Genomic DNA, 26,668 nt, shown 5'->3' with positions numbered 1-26,668 from the left:
AAAATTATCTCAGAGGGTAGAAGGAATTTCAAATCATATTCCTGACAACCAACATACTTTTCTTGATTAACTTTGCATCCATGTACATGTACTTAAAATAAACCAATGACATAATTGTTCAAAAACTCAACTTCCCTTCTCACATTTATTATAATAGAACAGTTCTTAATTAAATTGAATAAACAGTTATAAAATCAATGCAATTCATTTGTCCTTTTACAGAATAATATTCCAGAAGATAAAATTGACTCTTTTGGTGGCAAAGTGTGTACATTTGGTTCATACAGACTTGGTGTTCATACAAAAGGTAAGTTGGTTCATACAGACTTGGTGTTCATACAAAGGGTAAGTTGGTTCATACAGACTTGGTGTTCATACAAAGGGTAAGTTGGTTCATACAGACTTGGTGTTCATACAAAAGGTAAGTTGGTTCATACAGACTTGGTGTTCATACAAAAGGTAAGTTGGTTCATACAGACTTGGTGTTCATACAAAAGGTAAGTTGGTTCATACAGACTTGGTGTTCATACAAAAGGTAAGTTGGTTCATACAGACTGGGTGTTCATACAAAAGGTAAGTTGGCTCATGCAGACTGTCCCTCATACCAATGTTGTTCATGAAGATTTAAAGGAAAAGTGATGTTGATTATTAATATCTTACAAAAACTGAGGATTCCAGTAGGCTCATATAGTATTAAATATGTGACAGCAAAAAAGTATAGTAAATTGGTTTCAGACATAACATGGGAATAAGAATCAGAATTATTTATTTTAATGTCACATACCAATACAAAACACAATGGATACGTAATTACATAATTTGCAATTAAAAATAAAATAAAATATTGGTACCCATCCAAATTACTGACTTATACAACATTTGAAATGTAACACATACTATAATCAATTAAATACAACCACATATGCCTCTAATTAGATGATGTTATAGCTAAGGTGTACATAAGTCATTTTGTTAATTTTAAATATGTTTAATAGGCGCTGATATAGATACACTGTGTATAGCACCAAGGCATGTAGAAAGATCAGATTTCTTTTCTTCCTTCAACGAGATTCTGTCACAGCAACCAGAAACAAAAGACTTAAGAGTAAGTAAATGTAGAAAACTAGAAATAGAAATTACGTTGTTATACATTTGTAAAAGGATTTGATAATAGTATAGAAATATATTTTCAGGGTTCCACTGTGTCAATTTCTTTTTTCGTCACATCTTTCGTCAAAACAGATATATCAATCGCCATAATTATTATTTTTCGCAAAATGCAAAAATGGTGAGCGCCAGTGTATATTTGGAAGAAATATATGTTAAAAATTAACTTTGAAACCATCATTGTATAGCAAATTTGATAAGTTGATGACTCTCATATCATTTTAAGAATAGAATGGAATTTGTTTTGATTTGTCCTGAAAATGCATGAAATATTGCCGTATCCCTTCTTTTATCTGTATGAAGGAAAATGAGTTTTAATAGTGTAGAAAAACAACTTGGTGTAATTTTCTAATGATAAAAGGGCATGTATCAGTAGTAAACCGGTGGTAACTGTTCAAATAAAACAAATGTTCCAAAATAGAAACTATATATATTTTGATTCCAACACATAACATTTTGTTTCTAATTTTCTTGTGTATTGATTGATCATTACAGGCAATAGAGGAAGCTTTTGTACCAGTTATAAAGATGGAGTTTGATGGAATAGAGGTAAAACTATTTGTTGGAAAAGATTGAGATTCAATGAGAGAATTATTTAAAAAACAGTACACCAAAGTAGAATTGATAAAGCCTTTAACATCTATCAACTGGGAGTTTTATTAGATACTGCTATCAAAGAAATAAAGATAATGCTCTTAACAATGGTTGATGTACTTCATGTTGAATACCACTTAACTTAAGATGAAGAACAGCAATAACAAGGCCTTTATTTTGCTTTGGGTTTTTGCTTCATGTTAAAGTGTTGTTATTTTAATTTCAACATTTGCATTATTGAAATTACATAAAAGCACGACATATCTCTGTGATAACCGTTTATGTTAGTTGTATAGAGATTTTTGTGACATGAATAAAACACCATATTCCTAACTTTTCCAAAGTTGCATCCATATTTAAAAAGATAATGTTTTATCGGGTATTTTAAAGTGTGCACAACATTTTTAATGTTATTTCGAATAGACAGAAAAAATATAAGTTATTTCTTATAATTTTAATTCTTAATTCATCTTTAAGCCGGAGAACATCATCAAGAAATGTTGAGGTCACAGTCACATGACAATATTATTCTATGAGCTGGTAGACAAAACATTGTCAGCCAAAGAAGATGGGTTACTTACAAAATAAAATTATAATGTTTTATCATTTATTTTCTGATTCCAGCTTGATATGACGTTTGCCAGATTAACTCTGCTATAGATTGATGTTTTATCATGTATTATTTTCTGATTCCAGCTTGATATGACGTTTGCCAGATTAGCTCTGCCACAGATTGCTGATGACATTGATTTAAGAAGTGAATCCTTATTAAAAAATCTTAATGAAAAATGTGTCAGAAGTTTGAATGGTAAGGAAACTTAGTTTTAATAAAATTACTAATGACAACTTTAAGTTCTGAATTCATAGTTTAGAATTGCAACCTTCGAATGAAACAATCCAGGAACTAGTCAATACCTTAATTTATTTTAGAATTGCATTTAGATTCTAACTTAGCATGTCAGTCTAGAACAAAACAAGGCTTCATTTAAATCATTAAAACATGCTTTCTTTCTAATATGTGTGTAATGTAATATTCTCATCTGGACATTACACATCAATCTATTTAGAAAACAGGTAAATTTGAGTGTTTGGTCGAATTAGCCAAAAAAAAAAAAAACCCAACCTAAACAAACATCATTCAACTTTGTACAGCCAACTTATACTCTGTACATTGTCAAGTATATGTTTTGTTAAAATAAAAAAAAAAAAGGTATAAACTTGATTATTCTCTAGTATTAATTCATTTAGATGACTAATAGTATGAATGTTTTAACCTGATAGTCAAACCTGATTAAAACAAAAACATTAATATAAATTGTGTATTTTTTAGGTTGTAGAGTGACAGATGAAATTTTACATTTAGTTCCTGATAAAGACGCCTTCAGAATGACATTACGAGCCATCAAGTTATGGGCAAAAAGTAAGTTGATAACATTATTATATGTTGTAAGTACATATATGTAGATGTAGAAATTTATAAAAAGTGCGTGGATAGAACCATGAAATTTAATATGCTATAAAATAAAATGTTTACTCAAGCCTTCAAAAATAAATCTACAGTTAATTCTTTGCAGGTAAAGATGGACTGTTGATTCATTATTATTCTAATTAAAAATAAAATCACAAAAATACGGAACTCAGAGGAAAATCAATTCGGAAAGTCCATAATCACATGGCAAAGTCAAATAACAAAACGCATCAAAAACAAATGGACAAGAACTGTCATATTCCTGACTTGGTACAGGCAATTTTCAAATGTAGAAATTTTTCTTAATTTTTCCTAATTTTCTTTGATTCTGTGGGTAAAGGTTAACCACCAATTTAAGTGTTTGACAAAGTATTTAATGATGTACTTAGGTGAGGTTTTGGAATGAGTGTCAAATGTTCAGACTCCTTGACGTTTTTCCATACGATACAAGGTAAAATATTTTGCCCCATAAAGGCTATTAATCTTTTAACATAAGACTTAAAACAGTTAATAAAAGGTCACTTGACAAAATTTGAGCAGATTCTTGATTTTCTTTCTTTTGATTTGAGACACAAATAATACCAATGCAGGTATAAAGTAAAAGTCCGAGTCAGCCTTTTCCAGCCATATTTTATAAATTAAATATCTCGAAAAGGAGCTCCAAGACCTATCAATATTTATAGCTTATTTTGATCCTTAACTAATACTCTTCCAGGTTAAAGTATCAATTTTGAATTCTTGATTTATTTGATTTTACCTTAGTACATCCTTAAATATTACACTTGACTTTTGCAGTTCCACAAAATAAAAAAAAACACAAACAATTTTTATCTCTATCTGCAAAAGTTGTTATCCAGGAAAAAAAGAAATCATTATTGATCTTGTTAATCTTTCTTAATTTAATGATAAAGGTATACTGTGAGTAAATGAGAAAAGCATTGGGAAATAGGCAAGATATGTTTGATTTCCACATCTATGGGGTCTTTAAAGTTATATAAGTATGCTATGTATATTTATTTCAGCTTTGCTTTGCTATATATGGGTTTTACTTATTGTTGAAGGCCTATAGTGTCATTTAGTTACTTGTGAAGAGTTGTCTCATTGGCAATCAAACCACATCTTCCTATTTTTGTGCCCCACCTACGATTGTAGAGGAGCATTATATTTTCTGGTCTCTGGGTCTGTTCGTTCGACCCGCTTCAGGTTAAAGTTTTTGGTTAAGGTAGTTTTTGATGAAGTTGAAGTCCAATCAACTTGAAACTTAGTACACATGTTCCTTATGATATGATCTCCTAATTTTAATGCCAAATAAGAGTTTTTTCCCAATTTGACGGTCCATTGAACATAGAAAATGATTCTATGGGAGTGGGGCATCCTTGCACTTGGGACACATTCTTGTTTATATCAACTTATCTTTTCAGAAAGAGGAATATACTCCAATGTATTAGGTTTCCTTGGTGGTGTATCTTGGGCCATGTTGGTAGCCAGAGTTTGTCAGCTTTATCCAAATGCAGCACCTGCAACTTTAATACATAAATTTTTCATGGTATTTTCAAAGTGGTGAGTAAAATTAATGACAAATTTTCAGGAATATAAATGTTTGTAATTTGTGGAATATTGATTCAATGATAGATCCCTGCAGTCTCTGTTAAATCAGAATCTGTTTAGCTTGTTCACTCCACCATTTTCAACATGAGAAAATCCCTGTTCCAAGTCAGGAATATGACAGTTGTTTTTGTTCGATTTGTTGAATCTTTCATTTTGCCATTTGATAATGGTATTTCTCAATCATTAATAGAGTTCTAATAGATACAAATTGCCAAAATATATTAAAACTAAATATCAAACTAAGTTTGTAATCAACATAGTAAGAACCTGAGTAAAAACAGTTTTTTGTATGCTTTACAGTGAATTTCATTCTCAATCTGCTTATCAAATTTTCATATTATAAGTCACCTAAAGGGGAAATAATTATGGAATTTAGATTTGCTAAAAATGATGTCAATACAATTGATAAAATTTTTTTTTTTAATTAATTCATACTGAAATGAAATTGTGATTGTATATAAATGAAATTGGTATACTGAATGAAGTTTATTCAGTCACCAGAGAACTCCTCTATCTAATGATTTTTTGTGAAGAGAATTACAATCCATTTCAAAGGGAGATAAGTTTTTTCAATATTTGAATTGAAGACTTGTGAAAATCAGCATAACAGGTTGCTTCTGAAACATCAATTACCCACATGAGGTTGCTTATCTACCATTGCATAGTTCTACTAATAGAAAGAGCTGAGTTACAATTATCAATCTATGTTTTGTTGTTTTGTTTTTGATCATGGATGTTTGATATTTATTGTAGGGATTGGCCTCAACCTGTTCTGCTTAAACAATTACTACAGGAAAACAAACTTGGTTTCCCTGTTTGGGATCCTCGGGTAAGAAATTATGTTAGATATAATGATATTACTTAACAAATTCTACTTTATCTAATACCAGTTTAAAGGGAGATAATAACCTAATAACTAAAAACTAAGCTTGAATTAAACAACAAATAAAATTTGAACCAATCTGACTGCTAATTGCAAAATATTATTTCTATATTCCACTTTTATAAATGAATGAATGAATGAATGAATGAATATATTTTATTGCAGAAGCAAACATAATGCTATAGCAAAATAACATAATATACAATTACAATAATGACAGTAAACAAACAGAGAACAACACAATATGGTCATTATAAGCACAGTAATACAACTGTTATGCAAATGTTTTAAACGTATAAAAATCATATTTAATTTATTGTCTAATTAGTAAGTAATGCCTGTTTAATAAACTACGAAAAGCCACATTTTGATCTTTGCAGCAAAATCAGTGTTAGATTAATAATTATTTATCATGATCATCACTGTCACGAAACACATGAAACAACTGATCTTTTATTAACAAAAAAATATTGCGTTCAGCTCTAAATAACGTCAAAAGTATACAGTGTCAGTAGTTATTATATGTCTGCAAAAATTAAAATAAAATTTGGTCGTATATTGGTATCAAGTCAGCGTCGTCATCCGAAGACAGATGGTTTCCGGATTATAACTTTAGTATATAAGTAAATAGAAATCGATAGAATTTTGTCACAATGTTTATAACCACAAAAGGAAAGTTGGGATTGATTTTGGGGGTTTAGGAATTAGGGGCACAAAGGGGCTCAAACCTGTACAGAAGACCGTGGAACCGGCAACGTCCCGGAAGAAACATTGTAACCAAGGTTGACGTCACCTTATCTTTTTCTTAGTAACTAGTAAACGTCAAACTTCAAAGCTGTTGTGTATTTTATCAGAGTTATATTATAAGATATTGTCCCCACAAAACCAAGCATTTTTCAAGTTTAAGGACAATAACTTTTGTGTAACTGAATGGATCAGCTGGTATGGATCTCTCTGACGATGTACCACAAGGTTCCATATAACAAAGGGAAGGCTGGGATTGAGTTTGGGGTTAATTTCCCCGACCATGTAGGAATAAGGGGATAAAAAAAAGGGCCCAAAAGAAGCATTTTTCTAGTTTACAGACAATAACTTTAAATGGTTAAATGTATGGATCTCTCTGAAATTATATATTAAAGTTTCTTACTACAAAGGAAAGGCTGGAAATGAGTGTTGGGGGTTCTTGCTCCAAGGAGGGTTTCAATAAGTTGGGTGCCAAAATAGTGGCCCAAATAAGCATTTTGTAGTTTCCAATCAATAACTTGTGTTTAAGTGTATAAATCTCTCTGAAATTATACCACAAGTCTCCATACTACAAAGGGATGGTTATGGGGGTTATGGATCGAATCATTTAGCAAATAGGGGCAAAAAAGAGGAAAAACAAGTGTTTTTCTAGTTCAAGGACAATTTAAAGTTCCATCCTGGCGAACTATGATAGGTTGTCAGGCACGGTTTTTCTGTGACACTGATCACATTGAAGTCATGTGTATTGGGACAGTGTTCATTGTCATACAGATTAGAGAAAAAGACAACACTATATATAGCATTAAAATTGTATGAATTTAATTTTTAGGTAAATCCATCAGATCGTTTTCATCTCATGCCAATCATCACACCAGCATATCCACAACAGAACTCTACATTTAACGTTACCACGTCAACACGAACAATCATGATGGAAGAATTTATGATAGGTAAATATGTTATATGGCTATAAGAAAATATTAGATGTGGTATGGTTATCAATAAGAAAACAGTCCATTAAAAGATCCAAGGACAAGGATATAAGTAAATATATAGTTCACAATAATGGTAAGTGGGTTCAACTCCAATCTTAATCAACTATGAGAGTAAGTTTTCCAACTGAGGTCATGGATTCCTCCACCAATAAAAACTGACTGCCATGATAAAAAGTGATTAAATCAATCACTAAATACTAAGTGCAAGCTACTACAGTGAAACGATACAATAACAGAATAAAAGGGAAAAATAAGTTAATGATGATGGGAGTTTTTAACAACCTTGATTGACTTTACAGGTCCGTAAAAAAAAAAGATAAGTTGAGCTTATCATTATCAATTTGTTGGAAAAACTTAATTCCATCTATAAATATTTGTTTTCTTTTTCTAGGTTTAGAAGTAGTAAATAAAATATATACATCAGGAGACAGTTGGGATAAATTATTTGAGCCATCAGGATTTTTCCAGAAATACAAGTAAGTTAGAATGAATAGAGGATATTATATGTCTTTTTCAGTATTACAACCATATCAACTGGAGACTAATATGATTTTAAGAGCTCTGCTAGAGGGATTTTTTTAGTTGATAGTTGCAACTGTATCTTCTTTTGTCCTGTTACACGAATGTCTAATATTAGGGACAGGGTTGAGTGCTCATAAACAGGTTTAACCCCACCACATGTTGAACTGGTAGCATCAAACTTGTGTCATGCATTTTTTTCACCATATTTCTTCTTTTCTATTGTTTTAAGTTTAATTCACGAAAAACTTAATAATTTCAAATTAATCTGTCAATTTTACATGTATTTAATGAGAAATGAATATATGCAAAGCACAGTTCTACATTTTTTTCAATGATTGATATTTTAATTGATTGTTATTAGCTCCCTTTGTCGCTTCATACTAAGTTTGTAATATCTGTTAAGTTGAAATGGACTTTATTTTCAGTTTGTTTATGATGTTTAAAAACATTTAGTTATTTATTCCTTTACAGGCATTATATTGTGGTAATAGCAAGGGCAGAAGAAGAGAAGAATTATTTAGAATGGTAATTTAACTTTTAATTCCATTCCGAGATCAAAAAGTAAAATTAAAATTTGAAAGAATTTAAGGGTCAGATTTAAGAGCGAGTGTTACACACATGATCAGCTAAGTACGAAGATTTCTATTGGCCTTGTAACTTGTAAATGGGGACTATGGTAGATATTTGTGGAGTAATACAAAACCGGGCTCATACTTATTTCACATATCAAATAATATACATGTAATATTTGTCACTGGACGTTGAACATCAATCCATCACCATTTTATAACAAAATATATCATTGTACAATGAACATTATTAAAGAATATATTTAAATGAATTACTGTTGAAAATGTTTATACAGTAGAATTTTTCAATGCCGCTACAGAAAAATACTGTGATTCTGTCAACACATAATTTCCTGCTTTCAGACTTGAAGATAATATTTATCTGTGCATTGATCTGATTTTAGTAGACTAGTAGATTATATGTATACATATTTTTCTAATAACATGTTTCCTTACATATAATTCAGGCATGGTTATATAGAATCAAAGATAAGACTCCTGGTTGGAAACTTGGAGAGAAATATGTTTATAAAAATAGCTCATGTAACTCCAGAATCTCTGGGACCATTAACAGAAAGGTAAGGTTATTGGTTGGTAAATTAGGAGATGTGAAAAGATTGAACAGTTACGTTTGTACAATATTTATGGGTAACAGACTTTAATGTATGAGGATTTCAATGGCGAAAGTCTGATAATAAAATGCATTTTAAAATATTGAAGGGCTGTTTCATGAAAACATGCAGTATTGAGGGAAGGTACTTTTTAAATTGGATAATGTCTATAGCACCAATTTTAGAATTTTATTTTCATTTTCATTGATAAAAATGTAGTTCAGATATCCATGAACCTTCCCTGGGTCAAGTAAATAATTTTAGGGAACAGCCATGACATTTTACTGTAAGCAATCAACATTATGTTCTTTATGAAAATTTAAGAAACTGAAATTTAAATATTACTCTTGAAGAAAATCTTTAATATGTTGATGGTTAGATATGAGACTAATTTGTTGCTATTTTTTTTCAGTGAGAATCCATATATATGTAAATGGTTTATTGGACTAACATTTGCTAAGGTAGAAAATCAAAACGTAGATTTGACCTACGACATACAGTCATTTACAAATCAAGGTAAGATAAATATTTCTTTAGTCAGTAATCTTTTGGAAGGATTAAGTTTTTATCTTGAACTTATCTTTTCATAGTGAAATCCTTCAGATCATGTGATTTTAAATTATTAAAGGATCTGTTTCTATCTTTTAAAATTTACATGTATGAATTAACAACAAACTGAATATCATAATTTTTTGTTAACTGTGATAATCTGGAACTAACAGTAGGGTTTAAATACAGTGATGTAAGAAGTAATATTTATAAAAGATGTTTTTTACGTCAATGAGACATTAACCCACTGACAAGAAAAAAAGATTTAAAGGTCTAAATGAAAGAATAATATAATGAGTGACTATCTATTAAATGATATACCTGCTCCCTGTGAGGTGTGTTTAGGTAGTTCTCTCAGGGCACTCTTGCTTCCTCCACTAAAACTTGCTATCTTGATATGGCAAAGTGTCCTGAAAGTTTCATTTAACATCAACAATCAATCCATCATACGGTTTATATTTTTCAGTATACAGACAAGCACTACACATTAGAATTTTAAAAGAAGACATGAAAGTGGATATTCAGCATGTCAAACGGTAAGTTACATAAACACAGACCAGCCTTTGATGCCTTAGTGGCCAGGTGGTCTCAGTCATTCACTAAGCCTTTGATGCCTTAGTGGCCATGTGGTCTCAGTCATTCATCTACAGTGGCCAGGTGGTCTCAGTCATTCATCTACAGTATCATTATATACTAATAACAAAATGTGGTATAATTGACAATGAGACAACTCTCCACCAGAAACCAAATAACATAGATGTGAACAACTTAAGGTCACTGTACAGCCTCCAACAATGAGCAAAACCCATAGCCTATCTTCAACTGAGGCTTTGAAGAAGAACTCCACACATAGCAGGTTTTTTGACTCTGTTATTAGGAATGCCAGTTTTCTTGATAAAATTTTGTTGTTTTCTCCAGGCAATTAGACTTTCTCCACCAATGAAAACGGCTGTCACAATATGATCAAGAGATGTCAAAGAGAATTTCTTGTTCCTCTCTGTATATAAGAAAACTAGTGTTTTATTTTATTGCCATTTTAGGAAAACATGACATCTTGCACCTGATGTGATTGAAAAGAAAATAAAGAGTGTTTATTTTTTTTATAAATTTATGTTTCACTGCTAAAATTTTAGTCAATTTTGGTTATTTATTGCTATGTCAGCACACAAATTGAATTGACGCAAAACAAACAATACAAACTGTAGAACAAAACATGAAAAGGGTTTATTTCTAGCTAGAAAAGATAATTATAAAAAAAACTTTATTTGTCTTGCAGAAAACAGTTAGAATCTTTTGTTCCACAATCAATATTACAGAGATGCAAAGGAGCAGAGATTAAAAGAAAATCTGTAAGTTTATGTTACCATAGAAACATACAAACAGTTTTATTGAATAAAGAGTGAAAAATTACTAATATATCTTGTAAAAAACTGTATTTGACTTGTTTATTTTCTTTTTTGAATAAAATGCTCATGGTTAAGTTTCATTTGCAAAATGAACATGCTGTTTTCCCCCTTCAAAAACAAAAACATTGAAATTGGAGCTTCATAGAAATAGCATAGAAAGTGAAAATGTTATGATTTTAACTGTATTTTGATATTTAATTATCAAGTCTTAATATATGTATGGCCTTCAACAAAGAGGGTAGCCTTATTGCATACAAATTTTAGTATATTGAAAAACCCCTTTGATAAAATAATTGAAATAGTTGAGATACAGCCTTCTTTTGCATATGCAATGTAAAGCAAACCTCAATCAGTTTAAACACATATTTTTGTTTTTTTTTTGTACAGGAAGGTAGATCCAGTGCAGGCACTGGTAGTAAGAACTCACAAGCATTATTGACACACAGTAAATCAGATACAGATTTGATACGCACAAGCACCCATGTCATAATAGACACATCAGACGGAGAATCGAGCCACGATGCCCCAAGTTGTGAAACAGATACTAAAAATAAAGTTAACGGAGAGGTACAGTATATTTTTCATGTCTTTTTTTTCACTTAGGATGACAATCTCATTATGGCAATCAAACTTAAGTTATGGTTATAAAATTACTAGATAGCAGAATTGTATTTGAAGGTATTTGACAATGTGATGGTCCCTAATTGAATAATCTGGCAACATGTCAATTTTCAGATTTAACTGATATGAAAGAAAACATTGCAAACCATACATACATTTTAAGATTTATCACACCACCTCTGTGCTTGTGTGCTTAAATATGTAGTGCATATATTATAGTCTTTATAACACTAAAGCCAGAATTTTAACTTAATTCAGAAGAGATCATATTAGAAACATGCAAGAATTTAAGGTATCAAAGACTACACCATAGGGATAACAAGGAAAAAAATGGACCGTATGATAGAAAAATAAAATATAAACCAACTCCATCTGAGATAATATACTTGCTAAAAAATACAATAACAAACAGCACATGTATTACTTGTATCTGTTAAATTCTGTATTGAAAAGATAACAAAAATAAACTGACAAGAAGATAGAAATCGGTTCCTGTATCATCCACAGAACAGGAATGAATTATCCATATTTGGACATTACAATATTAATATTCTTTTTGATATCTTTATTAGTTACCACATCCATTATCACCCACATCATCAGACAGTGCAATGCAGAGTCCATGTAGAAAGAGAGAGGGGTCTCCTTCAGGGGCAGAGAGTCCAGTTAAAAGGTCCAAATCAGAAGACGAAACACAGGTATTGTATAGATATGTGATTCTTTTAAATATTTTCACTTCACAGTCAAGATGGCATCATGATAAGATACTCTGAAATGTACAGGATTAAATTTTTGGCAGGATAAAACATACCAAATAATTTCAATGTCCATGTGTGTCTAAACACAGCTTGAATAAACAATTCAGTAATAAATTGTTTTACTTTTTTATGGCCCTGCAACCAAGTTGTTGGTGCCATACAGTTTTACCCTTGTCTGTAATTCCGTCATTCCGAAATTATGTAATTCCGTCATTCCATATCTGTCATATCTGTCATTCCGTCATTCCGCAACAAACCATTATACAGAGTTTTTTTCTAAACACATGTAGATATTGGACTGATCTTTGGTATGTGAGTTAACCATGATGAGTTTCAGATCAATTTTAAGTTTTGTTCTGCTCCGCTAAATTTTTGCCAAAAATTACGGACTTTGGACTTTGAAAAATTGTTGAAAATCACAGTTATACGGATTTTTTTCTAAACGCTTTCAGATATTGGGATGATTTTTAACATGTGAGTTAACCAAGATGAGGTACAGATTAAGTTTAAGCTTTGTTCCACTTGGCTAATTTTTGCCGAAATAACGGTCTATGGACTTTGATAAATTGTTGAAAATCAGAATTATAAGGACCTTATTTTCTAATTGCTTTCAGATATTTGGCTGATGTTTGGTATGTGAACTAACCATGATGAGTTACAGACCAAGTTTAAGTTTCCTTCCGCTCTGCTTATTTAATCCAAAATTAAGGGTTTACAACTTTGAAAATTGTTGAAAATCACAGTTATACAGACTTTTTTTTCTATACGCCACCAGATTTTGAACTTATTTTTGATATGTGAGATTACCATCACGTTTGTGTCCACATGGGTTATTGAAATTGCAGATTTTTCATCTTTATGATACATGGCCATTGGTGGCGCTTTGACACATCTAGTTTTTTAAGGAAAGTTTGAATTTTGTGATTTGTTTTTGTAATTATTATGGCCCATTTATGGGCATTCTGTTTTCTGGTCTGTGCGTCCATTAGTCTGTTCGTTTGTTCATTCGTTCTTTCATTCCTACGTTCGTTCATCCTGCTTCAGGTTAAAGTTTTTGGTCGAGTTAGTTTTTGATGGAGTTGAAGTCCAATCAACTCGAAACTTAGTATACATATATCCTTATGATATGATCTTTCTAATTTTAATGTCAAATTAGAGTTTTTACCCCAATTTCAAGGTCCACTGAACATAGAAAATGATAATGTGGATGGGGCATCCGTGTACTAGGGGCACATTCTTGTTATTTATTTAACTTTATTGTAAATTTATTTTCTGTTTTAAAATAAGCCCTTTAAAATTTCTTGTTGTCTAAATGATGTTATTTCAAATTTTAACATTTCAGTCCATGTCAACTTAAGTTAAGTTACCTTAACACAATTTCCCTTCTTAACACTGTGATCATGAATATTTTCAGAACATGCTGGGTTCACCCATGGTTGTAGATCTTAACACTGTGATCATGAATATTTTCAGAACATTCTGGGTTCACCCATGGTTGTAGATCTTAACACTGTGATCATGAATATTTTCAGAACATGCTGGGTTCACCCATGGTTGTAGATCTTAACACTGTGATCATAAATATTTTCAGAACATGCTGGGTTCACCCATGGTTGTAGATCCACAGTCACAAAGTCCAAGTCGGAAAAGAGAAGGATCACCAGTAAGGCCAGACAGTCCTGTTAAACGGACCAAATCTGTAAAGGATGTCCAAAGTTGTCAGGTTAGGCCAGGAGGATTCTATTTTTAGTCTGTCATCAAGTGACTCATTTCCAAAATAGTGTGAAAGGGGAGGGGAAGACGACAGGTCCATTTAACCATATACTGTAAACCAATTTATTTTTGCAGACACGTTTTGAAGGGTTGGCATTTTTTTTAGCAAAGATTTATTTTGAGACGTTTCCAAAGTTTGTCATTTTCATAGAGAAGATAAATTCTTTGATTTACAGAACATAAATTTTAAGACACTATGATTAGTTATTTCTTAAAAACACTTTTCCCAAGATCATGAAGATTCAATTCTATATATAAAGCATGGTGTCCAGTTTCAATATACATGTAGTTGATCAAATTGAAATAACTGCTTAGCTAGAAAATTTTCCCTGTCATTTATAGATAATGAGTAACAAAGGTGAAAGACTAAAAATAGATAGAATTTGGCCTTTTTCCTGTTCTGAGGTTCAGACTGCAGAATGTGTTGTCTTATGTGTTGTTGTTTTTATTCATTACTTTCATTATTATGCTGCAACTATCTTTTGAGTTTATTTGGATTTTTTTTTTGCCAATGATATTGGAATATGGCTAAATAGAATTAATTATTCAGTTCAAAGTTACTTTCAGACTAAGATTACTTTTGAATGCAAATAAAATGAAAAGATATTTCTTGAATTTCTCTTAAAATTTGCTAAAGATATTTGTCTCTGGATGTGAATGCATATAACAATAAGTTATCAAACATTTTTAACTGTGTTAATGATTTTGTGTCTAGAGGGGAGTCAAGATAAGTGTGTTGACATAGAAATCTTTTCTGTAAGGGAAAAAAATAAAAATTAAATGTGCAAAATAATCGATTTGTCTGTTTTGTTGGAATTTTCAATATTATTTAATACCAACAAATAAATATATTTATAGTCAAAATGCTACTTCTTCTATTTTCAGCCTCCAGTTGAAATAGGATCACCAATGCATATAGACGCAGAATCAGGCGATAGTGTGAAAAATGTTGAGGTATGTTTAAATATCTCAAGTCATAAACAGATTTTCCATCTTACTTTAAATTGTTTGTATAAATCTAAGAGCATGTTCATGTCTTTTGAGTGTTAACTAAGCAGAATCTTAAGAGTTATGATAAAAGTTATCAAGGTAATTTCTTAAGGTGGTACCCAACACTTTCACTTAGGGGTTCGTGTTTTTTATTCTTTAGTTTTCTATGTTGTGTCATGTGTGCTGATGTTTGTTTGTCTTTTTCATTTTTAGCCATGGTGTTGTCAATTTGTTTTAGATTTATGAGTTTGACTGTCCCTTTGGTATCTTTCATCCATCTTTCACTAAAATTAATTTGGCTCTTTTAATTTTCAGAAAATTTTGACAAAGTATTTACTTTGACCCTTTGACAAATATATATAAATTTCAAAAAATTTGAACCATCCATTTTGTCTGAAATATTACACTGCTTATATAGCAATTTGACAAACACTAATTTTGATCATTGAGAAGCTTAATATTCCCTTAACAACACAACATAATTAAAACATTATACTGATTTTACAGAGTTATCTCCCTGTAGTGTTAGGTACCACCTTAAGTAGTTCCCAAATAACTAATGTGGTTATGTTTGCATCATGTAGGGAAAGTATCTTCCTTTGTAAAAAGAAAGACAATGCTTTCTATGGACTGTATGTGACCTGTTGTTAGGCAAAACTACTGCCTCTATCCAATGTATACTAATTATCTGGTAGCATCCCTGATGACCAATTGGATGTAAATTGTGCATTTTCTCTCAACATGATTATAAAAGAAATAATTACTGGTGGAAGTTAATCAAACAACATCTAATCATTTTATTGTGATTTAAAAAATTAATCTACTATTCTATTAGTAACAGAAAAATTTAAAGAAATTTCCTCTGAATTCATTTATTTTTGGAATACAATTGAGGATGGAAATGGGGAATGTGTGAAAGCGTCAACAACCCGACCATAGAGCAGACAAATGAAATCAAATGCCATATTTTCCCCAGTGTGCATACATTCTTATAGTTAATTCATACTTCGTTGACAATTTATGTGTTTTACGTATACCAAGCAAAATTTTTTCATGAAAAATTAATAATCCATGAATAATTATGAATCCAAAGATTATGGCTCACTATAGAAAACCACAAACTTTCTGTCACAGGGTATAAAATTTCCAATGCAGACAGAAGACAAAAAATGTAATACCAAACCTATAATACCAAGACGATTTGTAGTGAGTGACATAGTTATCTCCCCCTATTGCATGTATCTTAAATACCAGCATGGTTTTAATTATTGATGATTTAACAGCACATGTTCAAACATCCATTTCACTGCTAATTTATTTGGAAAGGTCGTTATTTGATTAGGAGAATGTCTTACAAGAGTAACACATCTTTAATATTTTCCATAAAAACTTGATATTAATGGATTGTTTAATATATAGATATAAGAAGATGTGGTATGATTGCCAATGACACAACTCTCCATGCAAGTCACAATTTGTAAAAGTAAACCAATTTAGGTCAAAGTAAGGCCGTTAACACAGAACTTTGTCTCACACCGAACAGCAAGCTATAAAGGGCCCCAAAAATTACTAGAGTAAAACCATTCATACGGGAAACCAAATGGTCTAATCTACGGTATATAAAAAATACAAACGAGAAACACTTATAAACCACATCAACAAACGACAACTACTGAACATCAAACCACATCAACAAACGACAACTACTGAACATCAAACCACATCAACAAACGACAACTACTGAACATCAGATTCCTGACTTAGGACTGGTGCAAACAAATATGAATGTCAGAAATATGCACTTTATCATGTTCATCAAGTAGATTTTAAAAGCTAACCTTAGTTTGAGTACCAGATTGGCTAACCTTAAAGGGAAATTCCGCGATTTTTTACTTATCATCTAATTATGTTCATCTTAACATAAAAATCACATTTGCAAAGTTTTAAATTTATATGCCTTCTAATAACGGAGAAAATCAAGTATTTGTAACTTTTTTGGTTGAATTCTCGAGTGGGTCGTGACGTATTAGCCCGATTTATTGAATTCTGGGAAAAAATAAAATCTGTTTAACTCTTATAGCTTATCGACAATATACGTAATTAAAAGCGCACAGCTGACGAATGGTCGAAGTTATTAACCACAATATAAGAATGAACGAAAATGAATATGCATATACCGTTTTGTATTGATTGAATTAAACTCCTATAAAATTATCTCTAGTAAATGTTTTTGAATAAATTTAATTAATTATTGTTGAGATTTTTTTCATAAACTATTTATTGAACATTTTTACTGATATTGAACTGAAAATATTTCAGTTCTATTTACCGTTATTGTTTTGATAATCATTTCAATGCAACTAATGTGTGAGCAGAGTGTGTATATTATATTGTAAAGGTCACTGTATATTTCTCGGCTTGAGGTCAATTCGTTTACCTTGTAGCTATTTAGCCGCAGGTGTGAGTTCAAGCGTACACAGGTATAAATGTTGTTATTTGGAAAGGATAAACAGAAAGGATTAGAAAGAGTATGCTGTCACGATGTTAATACACTAAGATTTAATACACGATGAGAATAAAGATACAATAATTAAATTGTGTAAATTAATTGAAAATAAAATTCAGATTCGTAATTCCGAAAGTGTATAAAAATAAAAGGAAACAATTTTTGATTACTTTCTTAGCGGCAATTGGCGTAAAGATTCAAATATGAAGCAAAAAATAGCAGTTTTAATCTTTTATAAAAACTAAATACAATATTACCCAATTTGATATACCATTGTACATCTGTTTGATATCATTGACTTTACCGGAAATTCTTAACTTGTATTCAAATCTGGCTGTGTTTAAATGCTATTTAAAAACTATTGCAATTTTAAAGTTTTTAATTGACAAAAAAATACAACATACAACATGCATGATTTTTTTTTAGTTTCTTTTTAACATTTTATTCTTACATAATTAAATTCATTTGACAATCATTTACACGAACTTTTTGTGAAAAGAATATCAATTATCTAAGCTAAGGCATTATTTCTTTTGAGGATTTTTGAGGATTTGTTTTTAAATTCTATGATAATATTTGTGCAATGTTGAACATGATAGCCGTCATTAATCCAAATAAGTAATACAGTAGTTGTAATAAAAGTTATATTTTAGTCATGCATAATTGATATTGACGAATTTATAATAGTTCGTCCATACATCGTTGTTCTTGAAACAATTATTATTAGTATACATGTAAGTTTCCTGACGTATAAGAGCCATTGAGGATGAGCTCCAGAGAAATCAGACTAGTGGCGTTTCGTTCGTTTGTTTGTTGGGAAAGGAGAGGAAATGCACCGCTTGTACAGATAAACGACAGAATTACCATACAAGCATTTATAGTCAACACAATCAGAAAGAGTTCCCATCGTTAGACGGGGAATATGAAGGCTTCCAAGAATGAACAAGTGACATGTCTAACTCTGAACAGTTAGAAAACAGACTATCGACATCGACCGCTTGTTCTTAATATTTGAAACTGTATGCATATATATACGTATACGTTTATGATATATATATAGTGATGAGTTCTTGCGTCTGACAAAAACTAAATTCCTTCATGGTTATATCTTGCCATACGTTTATATTGGTTTGTAAGGTGATTACTCACAATCGTTATTTGAAAATCCTGTTTGTGAGATGTAGATTCATTTCAATACAGAAATTTCGTCTATATATTTCACAAGTGTATAACACGGAGAAGCTCTGAAGGTCCATTACTCCCATTTTGTTTGGGTGTGAACCATCGATGTTTACAGCAATATCACAGAATAAGATGATGATGGTATAAAGAACTATGGGCGTCATGTGGCAAATATTACATGCATATCGGACAATGAGTTGTCAATCTGTATGAAAAGATTTCCAATACAACCATATTATTGAGAAGGAATGTTTGCATGCTATACTCTCGTACTAGTATTACAGGGTTCTTGTGGCGTTCACCTTAGACACACATCTTTTTAACGATGTTTAAAAAAAAGACAGAACCAATTTAATGTCATATTTCTCTATTTTTTAAATATAACTAAAAGTCTTTTATCTGACAAGAATACCCCTATTTAGCGAACAAGTAATGTATTCTTTTTTCTGTTATTGAATACCAAGAAAGAAAATAAATCCAGAAATTAATTTGAAACTTTGATACTCAAAAGTTTCCCAGCAAAATATTCACATTCCCTGGGGATAATTAGTGTTCGTCCAGTGGCATATATAACAATTGTGATGACGCATTACTTCCTTTGTTCGAGAACAATCTTATTGAAATATAAATCTGTGATTTTACTAGGTCCACAGCTTCAATGAACCAAAGCAAAAGTTATACATCGACCTGTATTTAAATCAAATTGGTTCTCTTCTTCTTCTGGTATACAATAGTCTATCGACATTCGATGATTACATACTGTTGGCATACGTGGACTAGTCTATTTACAACACTTTTACCCCTATTTATTCAAAATATATGTTTTTTTCTTATGTTCAATGTATACATGTATATATTTTAAATTGCGCTATAGTTCCGTAACTTTCTATCCAGTCGTATAAACGAATCGTCGGCAAGTGCGTACATTTTTTTAAATCAATATTTCTGGTCTGTTCCAATCTGTCCTTCACTATTGACAATGACTATATATTACATTTTCCCAAATTCAACCTTGGAAAAAATATTTAAATAGATTTTAATTTCATCAAATCTTATTTTTTGGGTATTATTTATATGTTTATGAATTATATTCTTTACACCAGAAATGTTATTTATAAACAAGCGTATGAGTTTAGTAATGACAAGTAAGACAGAGTTGTATATTATTCGTCTGATAGTTCAAAATGGAAAGTTATAATATAAGTTATAAGTTATCAGCCGTGTACACTGATCAATACCTGCAGAAGTGAAACGATGCATGAACTTGCAAGCCCGACAGGAAATCGCTTGAATACCTGGACGTGTCACCTCACACCCCTTGCAATACCTTTGGAAGTAATACCTTTAGCCATGCTGGTGATCAGATGAGGGAAGATCAAAATATATTTGTTTATTACTTTAAAGAATTATGAACAAATTAGATTTTCGAAAACAATTTTCACAGAACACTTATTTATGATTTCAACTTTGACTTTTCACCTAATTCCAATATCAACAGTTTAAAAACAACAGACCATGGTAATTTAAAAAAAGTAAGAATATTTTTCGTATCAAGTTAGTTAGTCGGATAAAACAACCGTACGATTGACAAGATATCGACACGCAATTACGACTACATCGGTTACTGTAGTTTTGTTTCTTTGTGGTTTATAGACATATCGTTTTTATTAATCGGGAAAGAAGACAAAATGGCGGATCGCAGAGAATTGATACTCTAAATTTAAAATCGATGGTGATCGCTTATCTAGCGGAATAAAACTTTAATATCTATGAATTTGAGCATTTTTATACAGAATGAACATAATATCAATTTTTGATTTTTTTGCGAAGTTTCCCTTTAAAAGTCTTTTTTGGAAGATATAATTTTTTTAGAAACTCAAATTGAAATCAATTTACATTTGATATATTGAAGAATTTCCAACATTTAGTGTGAATTTCAGTCATAATTTTAATTGTTGCAAAGCAGCTGTAGTTGATATCATTTTTTTGAGGGAACGATCAAATCTATTTAGATGGCTTCAAAGGGAATTTGAAAATGTAAACGCAGTTGAATCCATTGGTTGTCCACTAAAGTATCTTTCAGAACAGCTCTCGTTTTCCCAAGTTGAACAACAATTGTAAAAAATCCTTGAAAATACAATAACTGCCATTGTTATAGAAAGATGCATATTGAAGATGCTTTGTAGATTTTCCACCTTCATTTATGACCTCAAATTTGCATGATTTCATCTGAATTTTTTATTGTGATGTCACAGACAAAAGCTATCATGCCTGATGAAATCACATAGAAAAAAACAGATTTCAGGCCATTGAAAAAGAAAGATAAATTTAGGATTTAAATATACTAAATAATTCTGTAGCCTTATTATGTTTTTCTTTGTTTTGCAGCATGTGAAACGACTACCCAGTGCTGAAGTACCAGATCTGATGAGTCCTAATGCAGCACCTGCTCAAGCTGTTAATGTGCCTAGAAATAATATCAAACTCAGACTCAAATAAAACCTACCTCGTACAGAACAAAGGTCAATATGTAGGACACATTGTTAAAACCAGAGGTACTCACAAGATATGAGTGTTCCACCAAAAAAAGGAGGTCAGATAATTTGACAAATCAGGAAAATTTAAACAGCAGGTGGCTATATGTGAATAATCAACAAGCTTTCTATTCAATTCATTGTTAAACATCAAGTTGGTACATTTTCAGTTACTTTTGTTGCAAGGTTATTGCTCACATAGATTTGCTGATGAGTAGAAAAGAAGGAAATTTATGAAATCCATAAAAATATGTAAATTAATTTGATTTTTAATATCTTGAAGTTCAATTGAATGTTTCTTGTGCATCATTCAATTTCAGTTATTTGTAAAAGAATTTGAGTAAGAAGCAAATTTGTTTGTATGTAAATGTATTATAGAACAAGAGTGTTGGTTTCTTTCCTGCCACAAGCTCAATATCACTCAATCTAATTGAAACAGATTTATGGATTTAAAGCCTTATATTTTATTTTTGATACTTGTTTGAGCGTAATAGCAAAATAGATTTTTGTCAATAAGATGTTCTAAACACTGGTACATTAAGTTAAGGAAAATAATCAAATGTCTTGCAGAAATCTTCCATCATATTCACCAAATATACAGAGTTGAATGGAAAAAAGTTCTGAATGTTACATTTATTATCAAAATTTCATTATTGCTAACACAAAAACTCTTACAAGAATAGTCGGAGGTAAGTTAAAAATTCAACCTCAATTTTTCAAATAAGAATTTCTTGTGCTACAGTCTAATATAGTTTGACTTAAACTGAAATGGTTGATAAGTTTAGAATGTGTTCACACATTGATACAAACATGTTCTGGTTGGAATATTTTATTAGCTCTTGTTTTTGAGTTTGGTTCATGTAGAAAAATGTTGCACATTAGATAGACCTATCAGCCTTTATTAGGAATATCGTGTCAATTCAGTCAGGAGATTTTGTTATTATAGATTTCAATAGTCAAACAGGTACTTCTATAATTGTCAAGATTAATGGCTCCACATAGGAGAATCTCTTTCATATATTAAGGAGATTTATACCTTCACACTGGAGAGTCTCTTACATGTATTATGGAGATTTATACCTCCACACTGGAGAATCTCTTGTATATATTACAGAGATGTATGCCTTGAGCACTCCTACCTGTATATTGAAGGTTTATACCTACACACTAGAAAAGTCTTGTGTATGTGTGTTGTGCAAATGTATATATGTATTTCATTGTTATATTTTCTGTAAAGTTTGAAAGTTATTTATAGACTTTATAATTATATTATAGAGTTGTATTTTATTAAACTTAGTGCTCTAATACGTTTCAACATGAGTGTTACTCCCCTTTAAATGATATATAGATATAATGGCAGCTGGAGAAAATCTTCTTCATGCATTCAAATTTAAGAACAGCATTTTATAGCTAGCTTGGAGTTTCAATAACCCAAACCATTTAATATAATTATGTTTTAAAAACCAATTGGACCTTAAATGCTCTTTGCAATACTTTCCATGGTTTTCTTTAACTCCTATTTATTAAATGGAATAAACTGCTGTTTTTATTTGACAACCAAAACAGTTGCTTCATATTGTACAAAGATAGTTCAAATACAATTGAATCAAAAAGGTACTGTAGTGTGTTTGTTAATATAATTTATCCCCAAGAAAAATTCTACAAATTTTGTTTCAAATATAGTTATAGTTGTAACATGTTGTTATCCTTTTTATTAAACTATTCCATTCTTAAGATATTATTTAGAAGCTTTAAAGATAATGTCTGCTCTTATTATATAATAGGTTAGTAAAAATGATAGTATGCTTAACAGAAAGTCTAAAACAGTAAATCTATGTATATATAGTTGTTATAGATAATAGATAATATTTTTTTATTAGATAAAGATACTATTATTAGAAAAGGATTGCTTTTAGCTATTAAGTGTACACTAGATTAATTTTCAATTATGTTATATGCATGTTTAGTAGTTCAGCAGCTAACGGTTATAGACGATAGGCTTGTGTCAAACTAATTACTATTTAAGAAATTTTATTTACCATACAATTTATTTACTTTGATTTTCACTAGCAGTTTTATATACTGTAGATTCATTATTCTTTGTTGGATACCAACTTTCAAGGATAACAGATGAACCACTGAATTAAATGTTTAACTAATAACAAAATTTCCATACACTTGTACGCAGACTTTGGCCAAAATCTATGAACATGTAAATTTTTCTGTAATCCACGTAAATTGGTACCCACGAAAATAAAGGAATCCATAGAAGTATTGTATTACTTGCTGGCTATGTTGTTCACAGGCTTCTGCGTAATGGTGAAAAATCGTTATTTTTAGAAGAGAAAATTTTGATTGGAAAAATAAGTAAAACAAATATAACTGTAATGCTGCAGAAACCCTATAGAAATAAATATATTTTTTGTGGCATTGTTCGTATACTGTGGATTCATAATTTTTGTGGGATACCAATTTTCTGAATTTGATGACGATATTTTTTTGTAGACTTTGGCATTACCACAAAATCAAATATTTGTGAAATTAATCTATCAATTCACAAAATGTGGTACCCATGAAAACAAATGAATCAACAGTTATTTATTTATGAAAATGATTATTCTCTGTTTTCATGCTAATATCAATATACATGTATCATGTTTTTCCGTTGTAAAGTATGGGCAAAACTTGTAAGAGACATACCTCTGTTAGTTTCCAGTACTATACATGTAATTATAAATTTGACAGCATTAGCAAAAAGAAAAGGCTAAGGTGACATGCAATTGTAATATTTAGTGAAAAACAAGTTATTTGTTCTTCAAGTAATTATGTTCATACTTACTGACTTTGTTTAATATTCAATAATACATGTAGCAAATTGATATATTATAGAAGAAAAGATAGTAGTTGATACAAATATGTTCAAATAGACATGTGTAATGCATAATTCATTTATGAAAACCATGACCAGTTGTGACAATTACATGAATACAATTGCAATCTTTGATGTTCAATTGAACTAGACTGAAAAAAAACACTAAAAATACTTGCATCTATGGTTTCCCTAGCTACCCTTTAATACATGTTGCAAATGCCTACCTATCTTTTTTGGGGGGATAGGGGAGTTTTGGAAGTAGTAAATTATAACAAAATTGAAGCTGTTCCTTATATATTCTAGGGGAGGGGGGAAATGACTCAAATACAAACTTACTTACCTACCCAATTTTATTTAAAGGGGGAACCCTAAATACTTGTAATGTTTTGGTTGGCCCAAGGTGTAATTATAGTATAGTCTAGTCCATTGTCGATGAATGACACATGCTGAAGGATACAGTTGGTTTTGTGCATGATATAATCTTAACATGGCATACATGGTGTAAACTATGTCTTCAGGTTGTACTCTTTGTTTTCATTGTGTGAAGTAAGTTTAAATGGTGTGAACTGGATCTTCGAGTATACACTTAGTCAATAAGGTGTTGAATATGTTAGCATTGATTAAATGGTGTAAACTGTATGTTCATACTGTAAACTTTGTCATGAATTGGGCACAATTGTTCTAAGTTGTGTATACCCTTTAATGGTATAGAATTTGTCTCCATATTAAACTATGTAAAGTCTGTGTCCATAGTAAAAAACATAAATTTTGTCTCCATAGTAGAAACTGTCAAATTGGTCTCCATGGTAAAAATTGTCAACTTGGTCTCTTTGTATTTGTTTTCAGTAGTAAATTTTCTTCACAGAATGTTTGTAATCACATTGATTTGATCTCAAACTTTTACCAGTATTCAGTGATTTTCAATAATTAATGCACACATTAATTTCTGAATTCAGAGTAATGAAAAGGATGCCTTTATGTTCCATATTTTTTTAAGATCATAAAAAGATATAGTGGTATCAATTATTTTTTTTTTCAAATTTCATTGTCATCATTTTTCACTTGTTTACATGGTTATGGATAAATATTTCATGGTATTATGAGTTTGTAAATAGTAGGAGCCTGATCGTCTATGTTTTATCAGGTTGGATAAATGATAAGATTAAAAGAGTTAGAAATCATCTTAAAGGGAGATAATTCAGTATATTCAGAGCTGTCCTAGAAATGTTTGAAATAATTTTTCACAATTCACTTTGATGAACAAAATTTAAATGATCATTGTCTCTTTCTACAGGCATTACTTTTCAAAAGCATTCACATAATGTTATTTCTATTAAAGTGCATTTTACATGTTTCTTGTACAGGTATTAACATAATGTCATGAAAAAAATTCACCAAAAACAATTTTAATAAAAAATAATTAGATGTTGCAAAAAGAAGACAGCTCCATAGTTAATGAAAGAAAAGGAATAATCTACTTAAAAACATCTATTTGAACAAAAAACCTCGTACAAGACTAATTTAAGTATTGTATAAAGATCAGCTTGCTTATTGTTATATTTGGGTTAGTTTAGGTAAAATCAATTATTTAATATATTTTGTATGTATTTTTCTAATTTGTATTTTATGTATTTTATTTACTTTTTGCAGTTTCTAACTATGATTGTTTTGTACATCATTGCCTTAGTGCTTATGTTCAGATTTGACATTGAACTAAATAATGAATTTCATCTTCCATCTCAACATTGCATTAACTGGGTCATATATATTTTTCAGATATCATACTTGTTTCACACAATTTGTGAGCTTTACAAAGTTCAACATATATGTTGTATAAATTACTATGTTTATTTGTGAGGGAGGAATCTTTTTACTTTATATGTAAAGATTATATGTGTGTACATATGTGAACATTGTGTTTCTGTAAGTGTGTTTGTATATATAAATGTGTAAAATTTGTACAGTGATGACAGAAAGTTACACAGAGAAAGAAAGGTTGTGCAATGTGAAAAAGAATGAACAATTAATTGAGTGAGGTAAGCGAGGAAATATATTAATTAAAAATTATAAAATTTAAAAAAATCAAGAAAACAATAAAAGATATGTGATAAACATTGGGTTATCTTTTTTATACGACCGCAAAATTTGAAAAATTTTTCGTCGTATATTGCTATCACGTTGGCGTCGTCGTCGTCCGAATACTTTTAGTTTTCGCACTCTAACTTTAGTAAAAGTGAATAGAAATCAATAAAATTTTAACACAAGGTTTATGACCACAAAAGGAAGGTTGGGATTGATTTTGGGAGTTTTGGTTCC

General features: G+C 30.5%; 1 protein-coding gene across 4 annotated transcripts in view; it reads left to right on the top strand.

Moving 5' to 3' along the window:
* Window positions 1-26,464, top strand: part of LOC143069578 (poly(A) polymerase type 3-like) — a 33,036-nt gene extending 6,572 nt beyond the window's left edge. Inside the window, exons 4-23 of one of the 4 annotated variants that reach the window (XM_076244279.1) lie at window positions 223-307; window positions 996-1,105; window positions 1,663-1,716; window positions 2,458-2,569; window positions 3,092-3,181; window positions 4,651-4,789; window positions 5,591-5,666; window positions 7,294-7,414; window positions 7,851-7,935; window positions 8,453-8,506; window positions 9,018-9,128; window positions 9,574-9,677; window positions 10,177-10,246; window positions 10,987-11,059; window positions 11,504-11,683; window positions 12,310-12,435; window positions 14,087-14,158; window positions 15,154-15,222; window positions 16,393-16,464; window positions 21,335-26,464. In XM_076244279.1, coding sequence (XP_076100394.1) covers window positions 223-307; window positions 996-1,105; window positions 1,663-1,716; window positions 2,458-2,569; window positions 3,092-3,181; window positions 4,651-4,789; window positions 5,591-5,666; window positions 7,294-7,414; window positions 7,851-7,935; window positions 8,453-8,506; window positions 9,018-9,128; window positions 9,574-9,677; window positions 10,177-10,246; window positions 10,987-11,059; window positions 11,504-11,683; window positions 12,310-12,435; window positions 14,087-14,158; window positions 15,154-15,222; window positions 16,393-16,464; window positions 21,335-21,445 — 1,914 coding nt within the window. In that variant the 3' untranslated portion in view covers window positions 21,446-26,464. Of the gene's footprint in view, window positions 1-222; window positions 308-995; window positions 1,106-1,662; window positions 1,717-2,457; window positions 2,570-3,091; window positions 3,182-4,650; window positions 4,790-5,590; window positions 5,667-7,293; window positions 7,415-7,850; window positions 7,936-8,452; window positions 8,507-9,017; window positions 9,129-9,573; window positions 9,678-10,176; window positions 10,247-10,986; window positions 11,060-11,503; window positions 11,684-12,309; window positions 12,436-14,086; window positions 14,219-15,153; window positions 15,223-16,392; window positions 16,465-21,334 lie in introns of all 4 variants that reach the window. The other 3 variants (XM_076244278.1, XM_076244281.1, XM_076244280.1) reach the window with 3 other exon arrangements.
* Window positions 26,465-26,668: the final 204 nt, after the last annotated feature.

Source organism: Mytilus galloprovincialis, chromosome 3 (genome assembly GCF_965363235.1).
Source record: "Mytilus galloprovincialis chromosome 3, xbMytGall1.hap1.1, whole genome shotgun sequence".
In the NCBI taxonomy this organism is placed as follows: domain Eukaryota; kingdom Metazoa; phylum Mollusca; class Bivalvia; order Mytilida; family Mytilidae; genus Mytilus; species Mytilus galloprovincialis.
Note: the sequence above shows the minus strand (reverse complement) of the source record. Positions and strands in the feature narration are given on the sequence as shown.